The following is an 18,427-nucleotide window of genomic DNA, read 5'->3' on the forward strand; positions in this document are numbered from 1 at the left end:
CATGCTTTATTATAATACATGACATAGCACAAGCAAAATTGAAGCAGAAAACTTTAGTCGCACAGATAAATAATAAGCTTTAACACTGAGTGATTCAGAGAAAGACAGAAATAAAGAGCAATTAGTATAAATTATGTACACTTTATAGGAGACCTCTGACAGCCAGAAGAGTTATCATGGATATACTCTGTACTTTAACTAGCCTCCTACTAAGAGGTAGCTCATCTGTCATGCCTACCTGTAGTAAAAAAGCAATGCTGATAATCGTAATGATTCTATACTATTATGATAGTCAAAACTCAATGATCTGCAAAAAACAACCACAAGCAAAAACTCAGTGCCTTCCAATCTACAGTAATATATTTTTTTAAATAACAAATTGGGTACATTCACTAAAAACAAACAACATGTTTACAGATTGTTTTCTTTTCTATAACAGGATTATGACACTCAAACATCATGGTACATAACTGTGCCAATTCACACTGGCACAATTATTAACCATGTTGAACACAATAATGATCACTATTATCTACATTTCTCACACATTCAACAATTAAATAAAGCTTCCAGTTGATTTTATTGTGAGCCATAAATCTGGATATGGCAGCCGTGACTCATGCATGTACAATTTAAAATAGAAAAAAGTGAACAAAAGCTGAACTCTCTGGAGACGGCTATTTAAAAAAACACACTTAAATATGAAATGTAATGACATTTCATATTTACTACACAGCAAAGCATGTTAGCATACCTCATAAAATGCAGCAATGTCTCCAAAAAGGCAAAAAAGAAAGACCTTTTACAAGTAATTTCAAAATAAAAGGAATGAAATATGAAATTGTTCAGAAATAATATTATTGTAAGCTTGGATTGATTTGTAGAGACACAAACTTCTTATACGTGAAACAATACTTTTACATATTGAATGATCAATTTCCGATCTTTATTATGTCATTATAAATTGCTGCAGTGTCTCAGTTATTTCACCTAGCGTATAGAAAAACAATATAAATAGTGACTACAGAAATATTCTACTTCGCACAAACAATCTTCTGTATGCGGCATTCAGGCAAAATCGTTGCTGACTTGATATTTGTGATTCATTTCTGAATGCCATTTTGTATTTCTGATGATGAAGGTTTGGTGTAACAAATCTTCATCATAAGCCATTTTCTTTCAATTTGTTCATGTTTTTTTTTCCATTTGTGTGTCATTGATTCTTTCTTTTTGCCCTTTCTATTTTCAAAGCAAGCAAAGAAGAGTCATGTCATAGGCTGAACTTCAGCCAAATGACTTTAATGTACTTTTTTGTTTAAATCTACAACATAAAACAGGTTTGTTTTGCACAGAAGGTGCAAGGTTTGTATGCACAGAAACAAAAAGATAAATATCTTTTATACAAACATTTACTCGGACATAACATGACTGTACACTCATAACACCTTAAGGCAATGGTGGCCTGGCAACTGTGACCATTCGAGTAAATCTAAATGTGCCCTCGAATGGTTCTCTAACCCTTAATGTTCATCTGAGGTCCTGAACATACATGCACATGAACACAACATCAATCATCCCTTTGATCCCCCAAAACATCAATATGAAACCAAATATATAGACGACATGTCAGTTTATACCAAATATCTACATTTTGTACAGTTCTGAAAATATGTTGAAGATGCATTACAGTTGCACATTTTTTTTTTTTAGTGTTTTACATCCTTGACAAAGATGCAAACACACTGAGCGCAACAAGTAATAAGCAATAAAGGTTCGCTATACCGCCAAAAATATTCAAATTGACTTTCCAAGTTGTTGCCTATAACTTCATCCAACCCAACCACCTCGATTCCCTTGATTATATTGTGGTATGTGATTTTAGCATTTCATTCATTCCAAAATAAATAAACCAATCATCAATGCAAAATATAGGGGGAAAAAACTGTTTGACAATGGATAAAAAGCAATTTCCTGGTTGACTCAAATGACATCTTTTTTGAAAGTTGCAATAATGAAATGATCATTTTCATTTACATGGACAGCAACTACTTCTGAGTGCTCAGCAAATAAATTCACTGTCTGCTCAGAGTTTTCATTTCAGCCTTTCAGAGCTGGAAAAATAGATTTCACAGTGTGCTGTATCCCTTTCCATCTCATCTCTGCAGAAAGATTGGTGCGCAGATGGAGACTTTCACATTGACCGGCAGATATTATATATTAGAACTGATGGAGCGAGAAACCGTTGAAAAAAGGATCACAGCGCCAACAAAAAGTGTAAATATATACCCAGTGAGCAACTTCTATTTGAGTTTTTGTCAAGAGGATCTCTAAATGGTCAATAGAGTAGAATAGTCTAGGATAAAGTACATGTCTGGTATAAAATTGAAATCATTTTCATTGTCTGAATTTAGTTTTTACATGTTTATTATGGGTTTAAAGTAGATTTATTTGAGCTGAGATTGATAAGCATACAGGAGCTAAACTCAGGAGAAATCGGTTTGTGATGCAGTGTTGTCGTTAGGAAAGCTATAAAAAGCATAACAACATGCAAATAGGATGTAAGTCCAGGATTTTAAAATAAAGAGTTTTTGCTTTTGGAAATAAAATAAAAATAATAATAATAATAATTTGCCTTGGAGATTTTCTGTCTTTTTTGAGCCATCACAGTTTTACCAGTAACTCTCTCACTGAGAACTATGTGTGATCCTAAACATTTGAGGTGAATAGTAATACTTGCTTAAATCGAATGCATGTTTTAAGAATAAATTAATCAAATTAATTTGAATTGCAAATTAAATTCTGAAAAAAATATGTCACATTATATTTTTTATTTGTCCTGGTCCTTCTTTAGACTGCCGACTTCCACATTTATATTATTTTTTGGGAATCATTAGCTGTATTTCTGGCCGTCTTCTGAAATGTGCTCCTGTAGTACCTGAAGATTTGGCCTACAAACAACCAAAACTTAAAAAAGGCATTAAATGACATGGTGAATGCAATCAACAATCAAAATGATGAAAAATAACCCTAAACTGAAGTGCCTTGATAGATTTGAAGCATTGACGTATTATTCTAAAATTTCCTTGCCTACCCTATAAAAAATGCTTCACTATGAATGGACACCTTGTAAATAACAAGTTGATTTGTTTTGGTAAAACAACAACTTAAAAGTATATTTATTATGTAACTATCCCATCAGTTAAAACTCTTTATTTTAACTGGCAGAAACTTTATATTAATATAAAACCACCTGCATTGCTGCTTTATAATCTGCATTTCTCACCTAAAAAAAAATCCAACACTGATTGTAAAGCCCAGTGTCTCAAGAGCTCCTCTCTGGTGAAAGTGTCCTTATCGCTCCCCTGCAGCTTTGCCCCGGGCACCTTTACCTCAAAGACAAGTTTCAGGTAAAAGTCAAGTCTCTCATTAACGCATGAACCCACTTAATGCTATGGTTTAAGAAATGTAGTATGCTGTAAAGTTTGCAGAACAAAAGCTGGAGATTGTATGATGAAAAATCTATTAAGATTTGATTACCAGAGGTAAGGCCAGATCATTGTCTGACTAAACCTGATTGATTACAGTGCAGTCCCTATGATCAGGTGACTTTATTACAGTTTGTTGCACTTTTAATTATTAAACATTTTAGTCTCAGCAAAATCAATTATGAAAAAATTATTTTATTACCCGCCTGGATTAAAAGTCTATTATTGCATATCTAAATCATGAAGTTCCTTTGCAGCCATGTTTACATGTTTCTTTAAGCAGAAAAACATTAAAAGAAAAAAAACTGAATGGATAAAAATTAATTTATTTACCACTAATTGTGCTCTCTCAGTGAAACATAAATATGTTAGCTCTACTGCCATCCTTTCAAACTAACTGTATGTCTCTTCTTAATTTTTGAATGGTGTTTGTTCTGTAAATGTGTTACTTTCTGAGGCTTCAAAATAAACCTCATATTTTCACACAAACTGGATTTTTGCAGATAATGTTTAGAACATCTTTTAAAGCAGACACAAAAAAGTCCTTTGTGATACACAGAAGTGGACTAGATATCCGGGGAATATTTCAGGACATGACTCAGTGACCATATTTCCACTTTCTTATTCTGGGTTTATTGTGCTAAAAAGCACAACAGTTGTGAAGTTGATGTTATGTTTTTCCTAATCAATCCTTGTTCTGACCCTTATTTTATTAACATTTAAAATACAATTGAACCCAAAATTGTTCATAAACCTTTTCAGAAAATGCATTTATTTTAATTTTGTCACCATGTTTGTGTTTAATGTGAAACGAGACAGGCATTTCTCAAAGGATAATAATTTAAAATATACAATTATTTTAATGATTATTTGTTGTTAATAAAAAATGGCATGTTGAGAATTATTTAATAAACTCAATAATCAATGAGCTTACTGAAAATCATTGATCCTTCTTGTAGTCGAGAAGGATTTGATTACAGCAGTCAAATCCTTCTTGCATGTCTCTGGGATTTTCAGGATGTCTTTGGTGATGGACTCTGAGTCTCTGAGGTTGGAAGGCTCCTCGCCATCACCCTAATCTGAATCATCTGTAATCCCTGTCAGATTCAAGTCAGGATCCTGGTTGGGAAGCTCAAAAACATCAGTTTTACTTCCAGTCATGTGAAACATGTAGGTAAAGTTAAGAGTTTACATTAAAATCTAGATATCAAGGGTTTTTTGATGTTTTGAAGCAGTTAATGATGTTTTTGCACCTGCAGATCGAGTAAAAGTCTTAAAACGCCTTATGCTGAAATAAAACACACCTTATTGGCGCAAATGTTTTAAAATACAATATTGGTAACATAGCTGAAGCCAAGCTAAGCTACAAAACAATTTGATAAAACTACAAAACAAATACAGTAGCTAAGTGTTGTAGTGATGTAGTATTTTTATTTTTTATTTTTTCATTTCCAAAAATCACTTTTAGCAAAAAATGACTTATGCCACTTTTTTAGGAAAGTGGCAACATGTAAATAACATTACATTATGTCTAAAAAAATATGAAGACTGAAATATTTTAATCTGTAGTAACTCCAAATGTGTTGTATCAGAAATCTAGACTGTCATGCTTGAAAATTAAAGTTGTAAAAGCCCCCATGTCTTAATCAAAAGAGACCAAAGCACAATCTGAACTATTTAAATTGTTTTTTGGTGAAAAACTCAATAAGACAAAAATAACTGTACTATATAGAAACCTTCCTTATTCTATTCTGGAGAATAACGCATGATAAATAACTATAAGCACTGCTGTTTCGGCTTTCCTCCTGCTCCTCTGAGGAACATTTACAGGCAGCATAATGGCAAAATATTACATTTTAAATAGGTTGTTGGCAAAAACAAGTTTGTTTTACCTTCAACCGAATCAATTCAGTTGGTTTAGATCAGTGCTTGCAATTATTTTCCTGTTTTAGCACAAGGAGCTCAGCTGAAGGGCTTTCATTAACTCTGAGCACTTCTGTACACACTACTTAATTCATATGGAAATTAAACGTGTCAACAAGATATGCAGCAGCTCTTTATCAATTTCAAATGAGGGAAATACCCCAGTATTTATATCTATTTTTAATTTAAGAGTTGTTGATGTAAGCACAGCCACACAAAAACCACACGTATTAGCACAATAACTAGTTAAAGAGGGAAAGCTGCGCATGTGTGTGTGTGTGTGTGTGCGCGCGCATGTGTGCGTGTGTGTGTGTGTGTGTGTGTGGATGTGTGTGTGTGCGTGTGTGTGTGTGGGGGTGTGTGTGTGTGTGTGTGTGTGTGTTGAGGAGTGAGGGGGAAGGGAGGTGGTATCAAGAAATAACAGCCTATGTGACCCCCTAGGGAAATCACTCGCTTACAGCTCTCCGGGAAATAAATACACTTTTCAAGTGCAACTCGTAAACAACAAGCCAGACGGCTGTAATACAGTATGCCTTCAATGAGGGGCATTTATGTCCTGGCTGCAGTTCAATGTGGTTAAATAACTTTGATTACTGGAAAATGATGGCTGTTTCTCCAGTGTTTAACAATGGGATCCGATTCATTGTTGTGCTAAAAACAATATATTTTTATTTTTATACTCTCAGTATGTTTTAATGTGCTAATTTTAGATTGGATTTATATATCTTAATGCATGTTGTCAGTTGTACGTCCATCAAGCCTAAATGGTGCAACCAGCTAGATGAATGTGGGGTTCTTTTGTTTCAGAGATAATCAACTGTTCATGCTGTTACTTTGTCATCTGTGTGAAAGGATGTCTCAGAGGATTTGAATGCTTTGTCTAGAAGATGCTAACTTCCTCCTGGATTATTTCAATGTGCCTCTGGGGAAGGTACTTAACACCAAGCTACCGACTGCACATCCATGTCTAAATGTTCATGAGTGCAATGGGTGGATGTGGCTCGAGTGATAAGGGCTTTGAGTGGTCGGTGTAACCAGAAAAGTGCTGTATAGATTCAATACATTGCCATTTCCTTTATCAGGCACACCTTTATAGTATCATACTGAACCTCCTTATGCCTTCAGGGCTGTCTTAATTCATTATAAAATAGATTCAACAAGAATGATACATTCCTCAGGGGTTTTGGTCCATTTTGACAGGATAGAGTCAAGCAATTGCAGATTTGCTGACTGACCATCCAGAAAGCAGGTTTCCCATTTCCCCACATCCCAAAGGTCCTCTGTTTGATTGAGATTTGGTGACTGTGGAGGTCACTGCAGAAAAAATCTCTCTCTCTCTTATTAGAAATACTTTTACCTTCCTTTTCATTTTGCTGCGCATTAAATATTTTCTCTGCTTTGGACCATTCGCTATGCAGAAGTTGTTGTGCGTGGAAAATCCTAATAATTTCTGAAAAACTCAGACCACCTCAACCAGGCTTTGCTCAAAGTCACTTTAATCCTTTTTGGTTCCCACTTTGGTTGCTTTGTTTGACCTCCAGCAGCTCATCTTCATCATATCTAGATGCCAAAATGCATCCAGTAGTTGCTATGTGATGGACTGAGTCGTTACTTGCATCACCGAGATGCACATCCTTTCTGTTACAATGAATTTAAACATCTTTGTTAGTCAAATAAAGTCCATGACTGACATGTTGAACTCAGAAAACGCCACACTAAAATGTCTAGCGCTACACAACAATGACCCACACTCTTGGTAGGTAATTCGTCTTGAGATTGACAGCACTGTGCTTCTGTGCACTCTGTGAAATATGTTCTCCAGTTTAGCCTGGTAGGTCTGAAGCTGAAACACATTTAGTGTGAAGGGACTGTGGGCGCCAGAGTCAGTGACAAACAAGGCAGACATGACAAAGAGAAGCCCCTAAAATCTGGCATCCACTCTGTAGCCCACAGATAAGCTCAGCTCTGATAGAAAGTCATGAGCTCATTCATAAAGCTGCACCAGACAAATACATTCATCAAAGGGCAACTCTGACTTTTGACATTTCGTTAAAACCGTAGATATTTCTGATCGTAATCTTCCTCGCATATGTGGCCAATGCACAAACCAGCAAGCCTACGCTGTATGGGATTCAGCAAGATAATAATGTACAGGTTCTGTCTGTAAGACTAAGTTCAAAGAAGTGAAGAAATCCAGCCAGTTTAACAAAGCTCTGAAATGAAGTCTTTGTTGTATTCAGAAACATGTCCTATACTCAAAAATCCCTATGCCTCAATTTAAAATAGAGGTTTCTACTTTTCCTTTTGCTTTATTTATGATTGCATGTTCCATAGCAGGTCTTTCTTTTTCTCTAAGATGAGCGGATTTCATGGAGGACCTTTATGTTTGACTTCAGAGGAGTATTGGTCAATTTTGGTATTTGTCTACCCATCTTTTTTCGTACCTGGTATTGGACATTTCATTTAGGTCATATGGATTAATTTGTACCCTCTTTGGAGATGCTTCCTCACAGAATTTCCTCCATGTTTTCTGTCTATGGTTCAATAAAGGCCACTAAAATGTCAAAAAAATAACCTTTCCTCAAGGTGCATCAATAAGGTGAAAAGTTTTAAACAGTTTTATGACTGTTTTTAAAAGTAACACCGTAGAGTCTTGAGATTGAACTCACTTTCTCCTTAGAGTACAAGCACTAGTCAAAAAACTTGATTCAACTCTTGAAAAATAATTAAAGGGATAGTTCACATTGTTTAAAGTCACCTGGAAGTGTTCACTGTGAATTTGTATGGATGAAGAAATCCTTGGAGTGGTGAAATGTTAACAGCCAGCCTATTTGGCTTTTAAAATAAAAACAAACAGTTTAGGTTAATATTTCAGATCACATTTGTGACTGTTTTCTCAACTTAACATATGTAAGACTTTAATTAAGTTGGCCAAATTAATATTAACCAGGAAGTGTGGAGGAAACTTTTGAATTTGAGGACAGGTGGTATATTTTTCCAGGTCAGAAAAGTAGATCTACTAAATACTATTAACATAATAACACAGAGATTATTAAGACAACAGTGACAGAGCCAACCACTGTCTCTTATGTGTCAACACAACACAAATATTAAGGTTTTTCAGCTTGAAATGTTACCAACTGTTGAAGCTTGCCAAAAAGAGATGTCGACTTGACTTTCACATCTCTATCTTTACTTTTCTAAGAAGTCACTTTAATAGAATCTGATAAGAACTTCACAGAACCTTGCCTCCAAAAATCTGAACTATAACCTAAAAAGCTAAAGTGGCTTTTTTCTATCTAAATTTTCCTGTTTTTGTCCAAGTCGCACCATGAAAACCAAAACTGAATGATTTTATAATATGCAATACATCAGAAATGAAAAAGGGACAGTTAAATTATGCTTTCATTTAATATGCTCATTGAAATACTAATGTTTCTACACAAGACACATTCTATAGAAACAGAATATGTGGCACAGATTGGGTTATATAGTTTTTCTTACATCGTAGCAACAACAAAATAATAGAAGAGATGAAAAGTTTCTATTCCTAACATATTTTTACTGTACAACATAAAGTTTATATAATATTTCCAAGTGGCCAACATTGCTCTGTGTCTTTTTCACCTGTTGAACATTCAGCCTACTTCATCAGTTCTAATAAACACATTTTATAACTTGAAGTATTTTTTTTTCTCCACATCTAAACCCTTAAACTTTCCATTTGCCTGCTACTATGATGCCGGTAATAAATGAGGCAGATCGACACAAAACAGAAGCAGCATTGTTTTTCAGAAGCAGGCACTTACGCCACAAGGCAATTAAAATACCATCATTAACACATTCAATTTTATACTGACAGCAGAATATAAAACAGAGTTTTTAAGAAGGTTGACCTCCTTCTGTAGCTACATAATGACATGTAACTAATAAAGCCTTCCTATGTCATATATATTAGAGTTCATTACTCCTTTGCTTGAGTTTGAACCACAGATGTAAACCCACATGCACCACTGTAAAGATTTAAGCCAAGAATTTGCCTTCAGCCACTCTGACAAGAAATAACTACATACTGCATTTTTGTGCTTTTTTATAGCTCTGTAAAGATATTCCCACTGCATGATTGCGTTTCATTTCATATGTTCTACGACTGCACCTATGAGCACTGCACTGGCCTAAAAACAAAGGGCGTGGGTATTGTGTTGCTGTAGAAACCGTCTTCAGCAGGTTCCCATGGTGCTGACTATGGTGTAACTGAACCTGGACATGGATGCCCCCGCCGCCAAACCGTCCTCCTCGTTGTCACGTGGCCTACAGCGGCGGCAATGTTGACAGCAAGGAGCAAAGCAGCAAGAGAAAGTGCCGAGCAGGGCCTTGCGGAAGCGCATGTTCATGAAGCAGTAGATTATTGGGTTGACACAAGCAGAGGTGTAGCTCAGCAAATGGATGAATGCAATGGGCGTCCCAGAGAGGGCACGTTCGGCGGTGACGTTATCAAAAGCCCGCCAGGTGTTGACACAGTACAGAGGCATCCAGCAGAGAAAGAACAGAACAACGATGACCACTAGCATACGTATGACTCGCTTCTTGGCCTCCAGATTGGCTCCCGATGTGGTGCTGCGGGGTCTGTGTATCTTCATGGACTGGGTTGATGCAGACATGGGGTTCATCTCCATTGAGCTTGGACGCACACAAACATAGCAGCCGTCTTCGTCGTCAGGATTATTAGACCCACAGGAAGTCAGTCCATTCTTCACATCTGCAAGAGGACAGCGGTGTCAAAAGTTTAGGTATTTGTGTGATTGTTGCCAAATATAGGGGGAAAAGGGGCAAAATACTTTGTTATGAATTTGATAGACTGACGAGCAGAAGAAGTTTTAGTTTTATTAAACGTAATGGTTTTGCTCTGTGAAGAAGAGCACTTTACCACACTCCTCTTGAGCACCGTGCTAAGATGGAGGGAGAGTTAAAAAGGTCTAAATCCTGAGAAATATACAAAATATATAACCTACATAGTCGTTATAGAAAATGTTTTTAACTCTACTATAGGATAGAGAGGAAAAAATGGTTTTTAATATATATATCTAATTTAGTTGTGTTTATTCACATTATCTAAAAGTTTATTTCTAAACTTGACCTAAGTGCTTTAGTGGTTTAAATCTCTGAAGAAAATGTCTAATTCAGACTGCAAATTTAATGTTTATCATATTCCACGGAAAGTATTTGTGCACTTGAGTATAATAAGCATTAATAAAAATAATCTTATGCCAAATATAGGGGGAAAAGGCTCAATATCAGCCTGTAATATTACTTATTTTGTATACAAAAAGGCAGATAAAGACTTTGGTTAAGTTAGAATAAAACGTTTGAGACATAATGCATTTTGAGTTCTCAAGATTATATATATTTAATTTTGTGGTTTGACCCTAAAGACCAAACTGTCCTTAACAGTGTAGCAGCAAGATATAATTTACTTCAAGACAAAATGCTTTCAGAATTAAGCAATCGCTGTTTTTGTTTCATCGTAAAACAAATGTTTTCTTCCACTGGTTTAAGAATGCCTTGAACTGGTAATTATTATAATTGTCCCTTTTCCCTGTAGCCGGCTGATTGATCTCTGCGGTGACACATGCACCTATTTGTATGCTTTATTATGAATGAGTCATGATTCTGCAAAAACCACCTGCTCAGCCTAATGAAGCAAAAAGAAACTTGCATTTCCTGCTGAAATGCAGTAATCACTCATAAGAGGATTTTGAAATTTATCAGTGATATTTAGTAATAATTTTTATGCATGAAAGAGAAAACTCCAACAATAACATTTGGAGAGCCACAAGGTTACAATTTACTAACAAAAGACGGTTCGACTGGAACGTAGATGAATGTTTTTCCAATTACTACATTGTGCTGTTCCTGTTTCCTTCCTTTTTATCTGTAATATGTTTTGTAGAAGAAAACAGAATACAAATAGATTGCAATGTCTGAGCCTACAGTTTTACAGGAAATTGAACTCTATAACGCAGCACTACCCAGAACTCGCCCCTCTGGTTATTATTCCCAGAAATACGTGTTTGTCTGCAAAAAGTTTGAACTACATTTAACACAATGATGAACTGTTTTTGACAGTATTACAAATGATTCATAATTACTAGCATAAGCAATGGAAACGGAATAAAACATTGCACTATGTCTCGCAAAAGGGGTCATTATAATGCAGGTGAAAGACACAAAATGATTATATTGCCAATATATATTTAGGGTCAACTAATCTTAAATAAGACAGAATTATATAATTATATAAAAGCATGGTTTTATGTTTGAAACGTCATACATTATAAAAATGTACACAGAAACTAAACTCTATTAAAACAACAAATTACACATTTTACTTACAAAGCACCATTTTGCAATTGAAGAAACCTGTATGAGGACTGCATTAGCTTAACACAACACATCCGTTCAAATATAACATTAACACTCCTGCGGTCTTAGCACAAGGCTCAGTTGGAGCGCGGACAGCTTGGAGGTCTCCTGTCAGAATGTCAATTCTTGAAACCACACAGAAAAACCTCAGAATAACAAAGCTGAGGTCAGTGCAACCCTGCTGGACTGTGCACAGGGTAAAAAGCTTGTAGTGTCAAATCTATAATCTGAAACTTTTCTGAGTAAAAATAATTCAATAACTGATTGGCACCACAAGTTTTAACTTCAGGAGGACTATGCTGGATAACCTAACAAAAAAATAATAATTCAGTTTATTTACTTCATTTTTTTCATTCCTCTAAAGGGTTGTGCTTTCAAAAGCAAAGGCAAGCTTTATAGTATGTGCAAATCGGATCTACAAATAACACACAAGCAGGATTGTGTCAGCAAAATGAGGAGAGCATAAATAAATAAATGGCATCATGAATATCCGAAGCATATTCTGATTATTGGAAAGCCCAAAATTCTGGCAGGAGGATATAAAAATGTAATGACATATCACCCGCAACGTGAGTTATCAAACCTGAACCAGATTGCAGGTGCTGCTTTTACTTGTATGTTGAGCACATTTGAAAAACAGGCACAAATTCTCACCTAAAATTGTCTGAAGTCAATGTACCGAAAAGGAGGCATCAATAAAATCAGTGTAATAAATGGTAAATGGTATTACCAGTAGATTCTTTGCTGAGGGCGGTCTCGGATCGGATGCCTTGATAAAGCTTCCTGGAGATCAGTCCATAGGCAACAATCATCACCACTCCTGGAATCGCGAACAGCACAAGCAGGAGAAGAACATACCTACAAGGGACACATTTGGAAAAGTTGACAAACAACTAAGATGAAGTCAGATGTGTGTCCTCATTTCCATCAGAAATAAATTAAAACTGTTCAGCCTGTAACAAAAACGAGCTGTCTTGCAGTTTCACTTCAGACTGACTCACCCACATTGCTTTCGAGTGTGTTGCCACTTGGTCACACCGTCTGACTGTTAAAACGTTTTGCATAGCTCCTACTGCTAAAGAGCCAAGAAAGTGGATATTATTTAAGTCATATTATTGATTGTGATATTATTTGTCATTGGTCTCAACAAGAATCCTGGAGATCACATAAAAAAATCGGATAACTACGAAACTCATATCTGGTAGTTCTAAGTGATTTACAAAGTGGATAATCTAATTGTAAACAAAGATGTTAATATAAATCTTTTTATTTCTGACTCATTTATCCTTAGTCTAATAAAGACAAAAGCAGATGTTTCCCGAATATATTTTTTTTTTCTGACTTTTCTCAAGGTTAACTTTTTATCTCCAGAAAACCACGGGGAAATGTCTGCTCCCTGCTTCTGTACTGGTCATATTTTGTATCATGTTTCCCTTTTGGAGGCAATTAGAAATCATCCAAACACAGAAATAAGGCGTTTTGAAATCACAGTCGTCAATAATCGTCGTCATGCTTTTTTAAAACGTATAAATATTTTAACCAAGTTTATTAACATTCAGTTAAGGCCAAAATTATAGTCAACTGAAACCATTGCATGACGGCAACAAAAAGATGGCAGATTTCCATAGTTGAAACAAAGAGCATACATTTTTTTGTAACCCTGTGAATTTCTACCAATACTGATTCATTAAAAGTTTTAAATTAATTAGAACAAGTAAAACTTTCAGAAACGTATCTGCTGTTGTTCTGTCTCACAAGGGCGACAGTAGGATGCCGAAAAGTTCTGCACAATACAGAGTTAGTTGATCCAAGGCATGCATAATTTCTAATTACGTCTCATTACTCCAGCAGCATTATAAACCCAGCTGAAAGCCAAAACCTCCATCTGCATGCACCTGCATACATGTGTGCTGTAATTACTCTCTCACTTTGACGTTGTTTATGTCCTCCATTCTTATTGATTTGTCTCTGAACGATTTAAAATGGGTTCAACAAAAGATCAACAAAACGTGTAGCACTGCAAATAGAGTTAAAAGTAATGCTTGAGATCCCTTTTGCTTTATCTTAAAACAAATTACTGGTCAGTTGGAATGGATCATAAAGACATCTAGAAAAAAGTATTTCCAGTTTAAATTACTATAAAAATAACCATATAGGTGAACTTTTGATTAGGAACATAATCAGGTACATTTTAATATTTTACTGCTCAGATGGTTTATTTCTTTCTGAAATAATTGGTAGTATTTTACCATAATTAGATTGAAAGCCAATAAATTAATTTTGTTTCATTTTTTTTTTTTTTTTTTTTTTTTTTACAAACCTTGGATTTTAATGGATTATTCAAATTCATGAATAATCAACCCAGAGCTAACTGAAGTCTGGACTGGAGTTCTTTCATCACCAACATGCTTTCGTACATGTGTTGTTAACAGAATCATGTCATGTGAATATAAGAGCAGTTAAACAAGTTGAATCTTCACAAAGTTGCAGATTTTCCCAGTCGACTATCATCTCTACCAAATAAAAACAATGTAGAACGAAAACACTCACCAGGTCTGCTCTGCCGTTGCGACAGGCCACTTGTGGCGACATTGGTGCGCCGTGGTGTTGTCAGGACGCTTAAATGGCATGAGGTGACTGACGATCGGGTAGGGGATCATGATGATGAAGGCCAGCACCCATGTAACAGCAATCACCCGATAGGCATGGGACTGGGTCTGCCACGCCCGTGACTTCAGAGGCTTGCAGATGGCACTGTAGCGCTCAAGGGCTATGGCAACTAGGTTAAATGTCGAGATGCTCACTGATGTGCCTGCAGGAGGACAAAGCGGGACATCTAGAGGGCTGAGAAAATATTCATCTTACCACATACACAGATGACTTCTCATTTTAATAAAATAAAATTGCTGCAACTCAGAATAGGGAAGAAAATGTGGCTAATGTTAAAATAATATCTGAAACTACAACCAGGCTTTATGCTGTGCAGCCAACATGTGGAGGAGAACACAGTGTTGAGGTAAATAAATTGGGCCGATGTCTGAATGTCACGGTGAAGGAAACCATGTGACTCTCTGCCAGTGATATGATCGTTCATCTACCCCCTAAAAGGACAAGACAGGAAATTACTCTTTACCTCCTTTATCCATGTCCTCGGTGACAATATATGCTGTATACGTAGAGGATGGGAAGATGGGTAGAAAGAAAACTCCAAACGATAGTTTACAACACCAGCAAACCTTCATTTTGCTTTGCCTTTCTTTTCCCCTCCACGTATTTTGTTGTGTTTTGCAAAAGTATTTATGACAAACCGACTCTTAATGTCTTTCATTGGGGATTTCTGGCAGACTAACACAAATTATCACACAGTTTAATACTTTCTAATTATAAAAATCTGGAAAAATTAGCTGTGCATTTGTATTTGGCCTTATTCACGTTGAAATTCATAAAATGAAACCGTTAGCTTTCAGACGTCATGAGACCAGGCCGTCTTTCCAAACTGAGTGACCGAGCAAGAAGGAGACTAGACAGAGAAATCACCTATGACTACACTGAAAGAGTTATAAGCTTCAGCAGCTGAGATGGGTGAGACGTTGCATACAATAACTGTTGTCCTGGTTCTTCACCAGTCAAAGTTTTATTTGAGAATGGCAACAAGGAAATCACCGTTGAAGAATATTTCCATCAAATTCTTTGGACTGATGAGATCAAAATGGAACATTTTGGCTATTTGATAAGACGTCCTGTTTGGAAGATACCAAATACTGCACATCACCAAAACACGCCATCCCGACTCTGAAGCGTGGTGGTGGCAGCATTATGTTGTGGGATTCTGAAAAGGCTTGCAAAGAGCAAAATGAATGCAGCAAATATAGTTATATTCTGCAGGATAATTTGTTACGGCTTCAAAGAACATTTATATCCGTTTGAGACGTATCAACACAGACTCCATGCTGCAATTTCAGCCAAAGGTGCATCTACTAAATACTGACTTTAAGGTAGTGGATATTTATGCAACCAATTATTTTATGGTACATTTTTTTAAATCATTTTTGTAGAAATTAGTTTTTACTTTGACATTTTATTTTATTTTTATTTTTTTTGTCAAAAAAGCCCAATTTTGTTGACCATGGTTGATTTGTAAGTTTAATAAAAAGGGTAAAACAAAGGGGATGTTTTAACTGTTTTACTCTTTCTGGGCACTATGTTTCTCTTCATAAACATATTCTCTGTAATTACAGAAGAACAGCGTCAGTAGTACTCACACTAAGAATCATCTTCATGCATAGGTAACTTAGTTTCCAGCAGTCTCTTCTTCAGATGCATAGACAGTGAGATCACTCATCGCTCATTTGCAACTCCGGCACATTACTCAAATGTCAAATAAATTCTTCATGTGAAGTGACAATCCTAATAGCCTTTTAAATTTGGGACTTTCCAATAAAATAAAAAAAAAAAAAGAATCTGACCAGCTCAAATGTTTGCCCATCCAGTCTATACGGGAATATAATTAGAGTCTTCTTGACGACAATGAGAATACTGTAGCAGTAAAAAAAAAAAAACCTCATTACACACCTTGACTACTGGAAAATTACCACTTAGGAACTCCAAATGAATACTACAGATATCAATGAACCTCCCACAATTGGGAAAGGTGATGAAAACAGTCAGTGGATGTGCAGCCACTCAATAGTGATCGACCTCTTTTGTAATTTGATTGACGTCAGGTCAGGAAACGTGTTACCTTCCTGACTACAGGAGCTGCATCTATCTGGGGTTTTATTGTAGCAAGACAATGATGGGCTACAATGTCTGAAGATGGTTTTGTTCTCTATTCATTTTCTGCTAGAAGCAAGTCAGTCGCTGCTACTGGCAGCACCGCATCGGATTCCTTATAGTTTTGAAAGACTAATTTTCTTGTATATAAGGACTGTTACTACATTAGACAGGGGAAGTTTTCTTTTTCTTATTCCAAAGTGGATCCAATAAACTCTAAAGCAGATTTTTAAAGTCAAAAATTACACATTTTGTTTCATGCAAAAATTTAGAAAATATGTCTTTCTCATACTCCAAAACCTTGAAACAGCTCTACATGTAAACTACCACATGAAAAACCATGACACGTACAACGGGAATGTCCACCTTCCTAATTGTGGATATCAATGGACATTTTTTTAAAAGATATTTTAGGTAGGCTGATCTTTGTTTTTAGTTCAACTCAAATTTGTTTTATAAAATTTTACTTTTCTAGTAGGCAGTGGGTTCTGTCCAAATTTAGGATAAAAACAAAACATTAAAAATGTGTTTTGTTTGGTCATTTGGTTGACCCAAACCAGACCCAAACTTTTAAAGTACATTAAAGTAAAAATGATTCAGATATGAATGGAAGGTTACAAGGTGAAGATTTTGCTCATAACAAGCAAAGGACATATAGCTTTGCTATTGAAAAAAAATTATGAATCCAGGCCTTACCACATGTTTACCTCAGTACAGGAATGTAACTGCATGGTGAATGGTAAGACACATTTTTCAAGGCTTGTTTTACAAAGTAAAATCTGATGCAACCAATAGCCTTCAAAAGTGACCAAATTAGTAAAAAATATTCACTTGTGTGTCATTTTGGAGCAAGAATGAGGGTGTGTGTGAGTTTGAATTGTCTTAAGAGAACAACATAACATAATTTAGACCCTCCTTGATGCTAATGGTCCAGTTGAACTTCCCCTTCACCCTCAAGCTCCTTGTTACTCACCCATAAGGTAGGTCACTATCTTGCACATCAGAGCTCCAAAGACAAAGTCCTTGAGAATGCTGGGGATCAGGTTGAAAGGCATGCAGAATATGGCCATCATCAGGTCGCTCATGGCGAGTGACAACAGGAAGGTGTTGGTGATAGTGCGCATGTTCTTATTGAATGTGAGCACCACGATGATCAGCAGGTTGCCAGAAACACTTGAGAAGAAGATGAGCGAGTAGAGCAGGATCCGGAGCGTGTGGTCCTCCTCTGCCCAAGAAGAACACAGGTCTGAATGAAAATGATGCATTTATGTTTTTACATGTTGAAATTCAATTTGTTTTATTGAACAACCTGGTGACTATAGTTGTGTGTGTGTGCGCAACTCCACAGCTTATTGTTTCTTTTTCCTTGAGTGGGTGTAAATGAACAGACCATATTAATTATCCTGCTAAGTCTTTCTAAAGGAGAGTTTTTGATTGCAGTGGCGGCGGCGATATTACTCCTAATCGGAAATGACATTCACCTAAATATATTTATCAACTACCGGTAGCATATTATGGCCATATCAGTAGTGAACGTATCATTAAATGTATCATTAAAACACAACTCACAGATGCGTTTGAAAAATTCTGGATCATGAAATCCAGCGGGGACTATAACAGAAGAGATCGTATTTCCCCAGTAATAGTTTCCTTTTATTGGTTTCTCAATAATTAAATATAAAATCCTTCTTGTAACATTAAGCCCTGTGCTCAATCACATCTTGAAGATGTCGTAGTTTCACTTTTTCCCAAGCAAGCACTTTGCTCCCAGGTTTGTGGTTTATTTGTGGTTTCCCAACTTTTTAAAAAGTAGAATGAAGCAT

The 18,427-nt window shown here is 36.0% G+C and overlaps 1 protein-coding gene across 1 annotated transcript; it reads right to left on the bottom strand.

Moving 5' to 3' along the window:
- Positions 1 to 8,800: 8,800 nt before the first annotated feature.
- Positions 8,801 to 17,869, bottom strand: cckbrb (cholecystokinin B receptor b). The gene is made up of 4 exons (XM_015002948.2): positions 17,578 to 17,869; positions 14,382 to 14,643; positions 12,562 to 12,689; positions 8,801 to 10,167 (listed from the first exon to the last, which is right to left on the bottom strand). The coding sequence occupies exons 1-4, from the start codon at positions 17,867 to 17,869 to the stop codon at positions 9,629 to 9,631; spliced, it is 1,221 nt and encodes a 406-aa protein (XP_014858434.2). The 3' UTR covers positions 8,801 to 9,628.
- Positions 17,870 to 18,427: the final 558 nt, after the last annotated feature.

The sequence above is a fragment of the Poecilia mexicana genome, unplaced genomic scaffold (assembly GCF_051168715.1).
Source record: "Poecilia mexicana isolate PSO_F unplaced genomic scaffold, ASM5116871v1 scaffold_2, whole genome shotgun sequence".
Taxonomy (NCBI): Eukaryota; Metazoa; Chordata; class Actinopteri; order Cyprinodontiformes; family Poeciliidae; genus Poecilia; species Poecilia mexicana.

What these genes read in the sequence shown, in the direction of transcription:
- cckbrb (XM_015002948.2), bottom strand. Translation starts at nt 17,869, where the DNA reads ATGCATCATTTTCATTCAGACCTGTGTTCTTCTTGGGCAGAGGAGGAC. An exon ending in GATAGTGACCTACCTTATGG is followed by an intron (nt 14,644 to 17,577) that starts GTGAGTAACAAG and finishes GTCCTCCTGCAG; the next exon opens with GCACATCAGTGAGCATCTCG. An exon ending in GCAACGGCAGAGCAGACCTG is followed by an intron (nt 12,690 to 14,381) that starts GTGAGTGTTTTC and finishes TGTCCCTTGTAG; the next exon opens with GTATGTTCTTCTCCTGCTTG.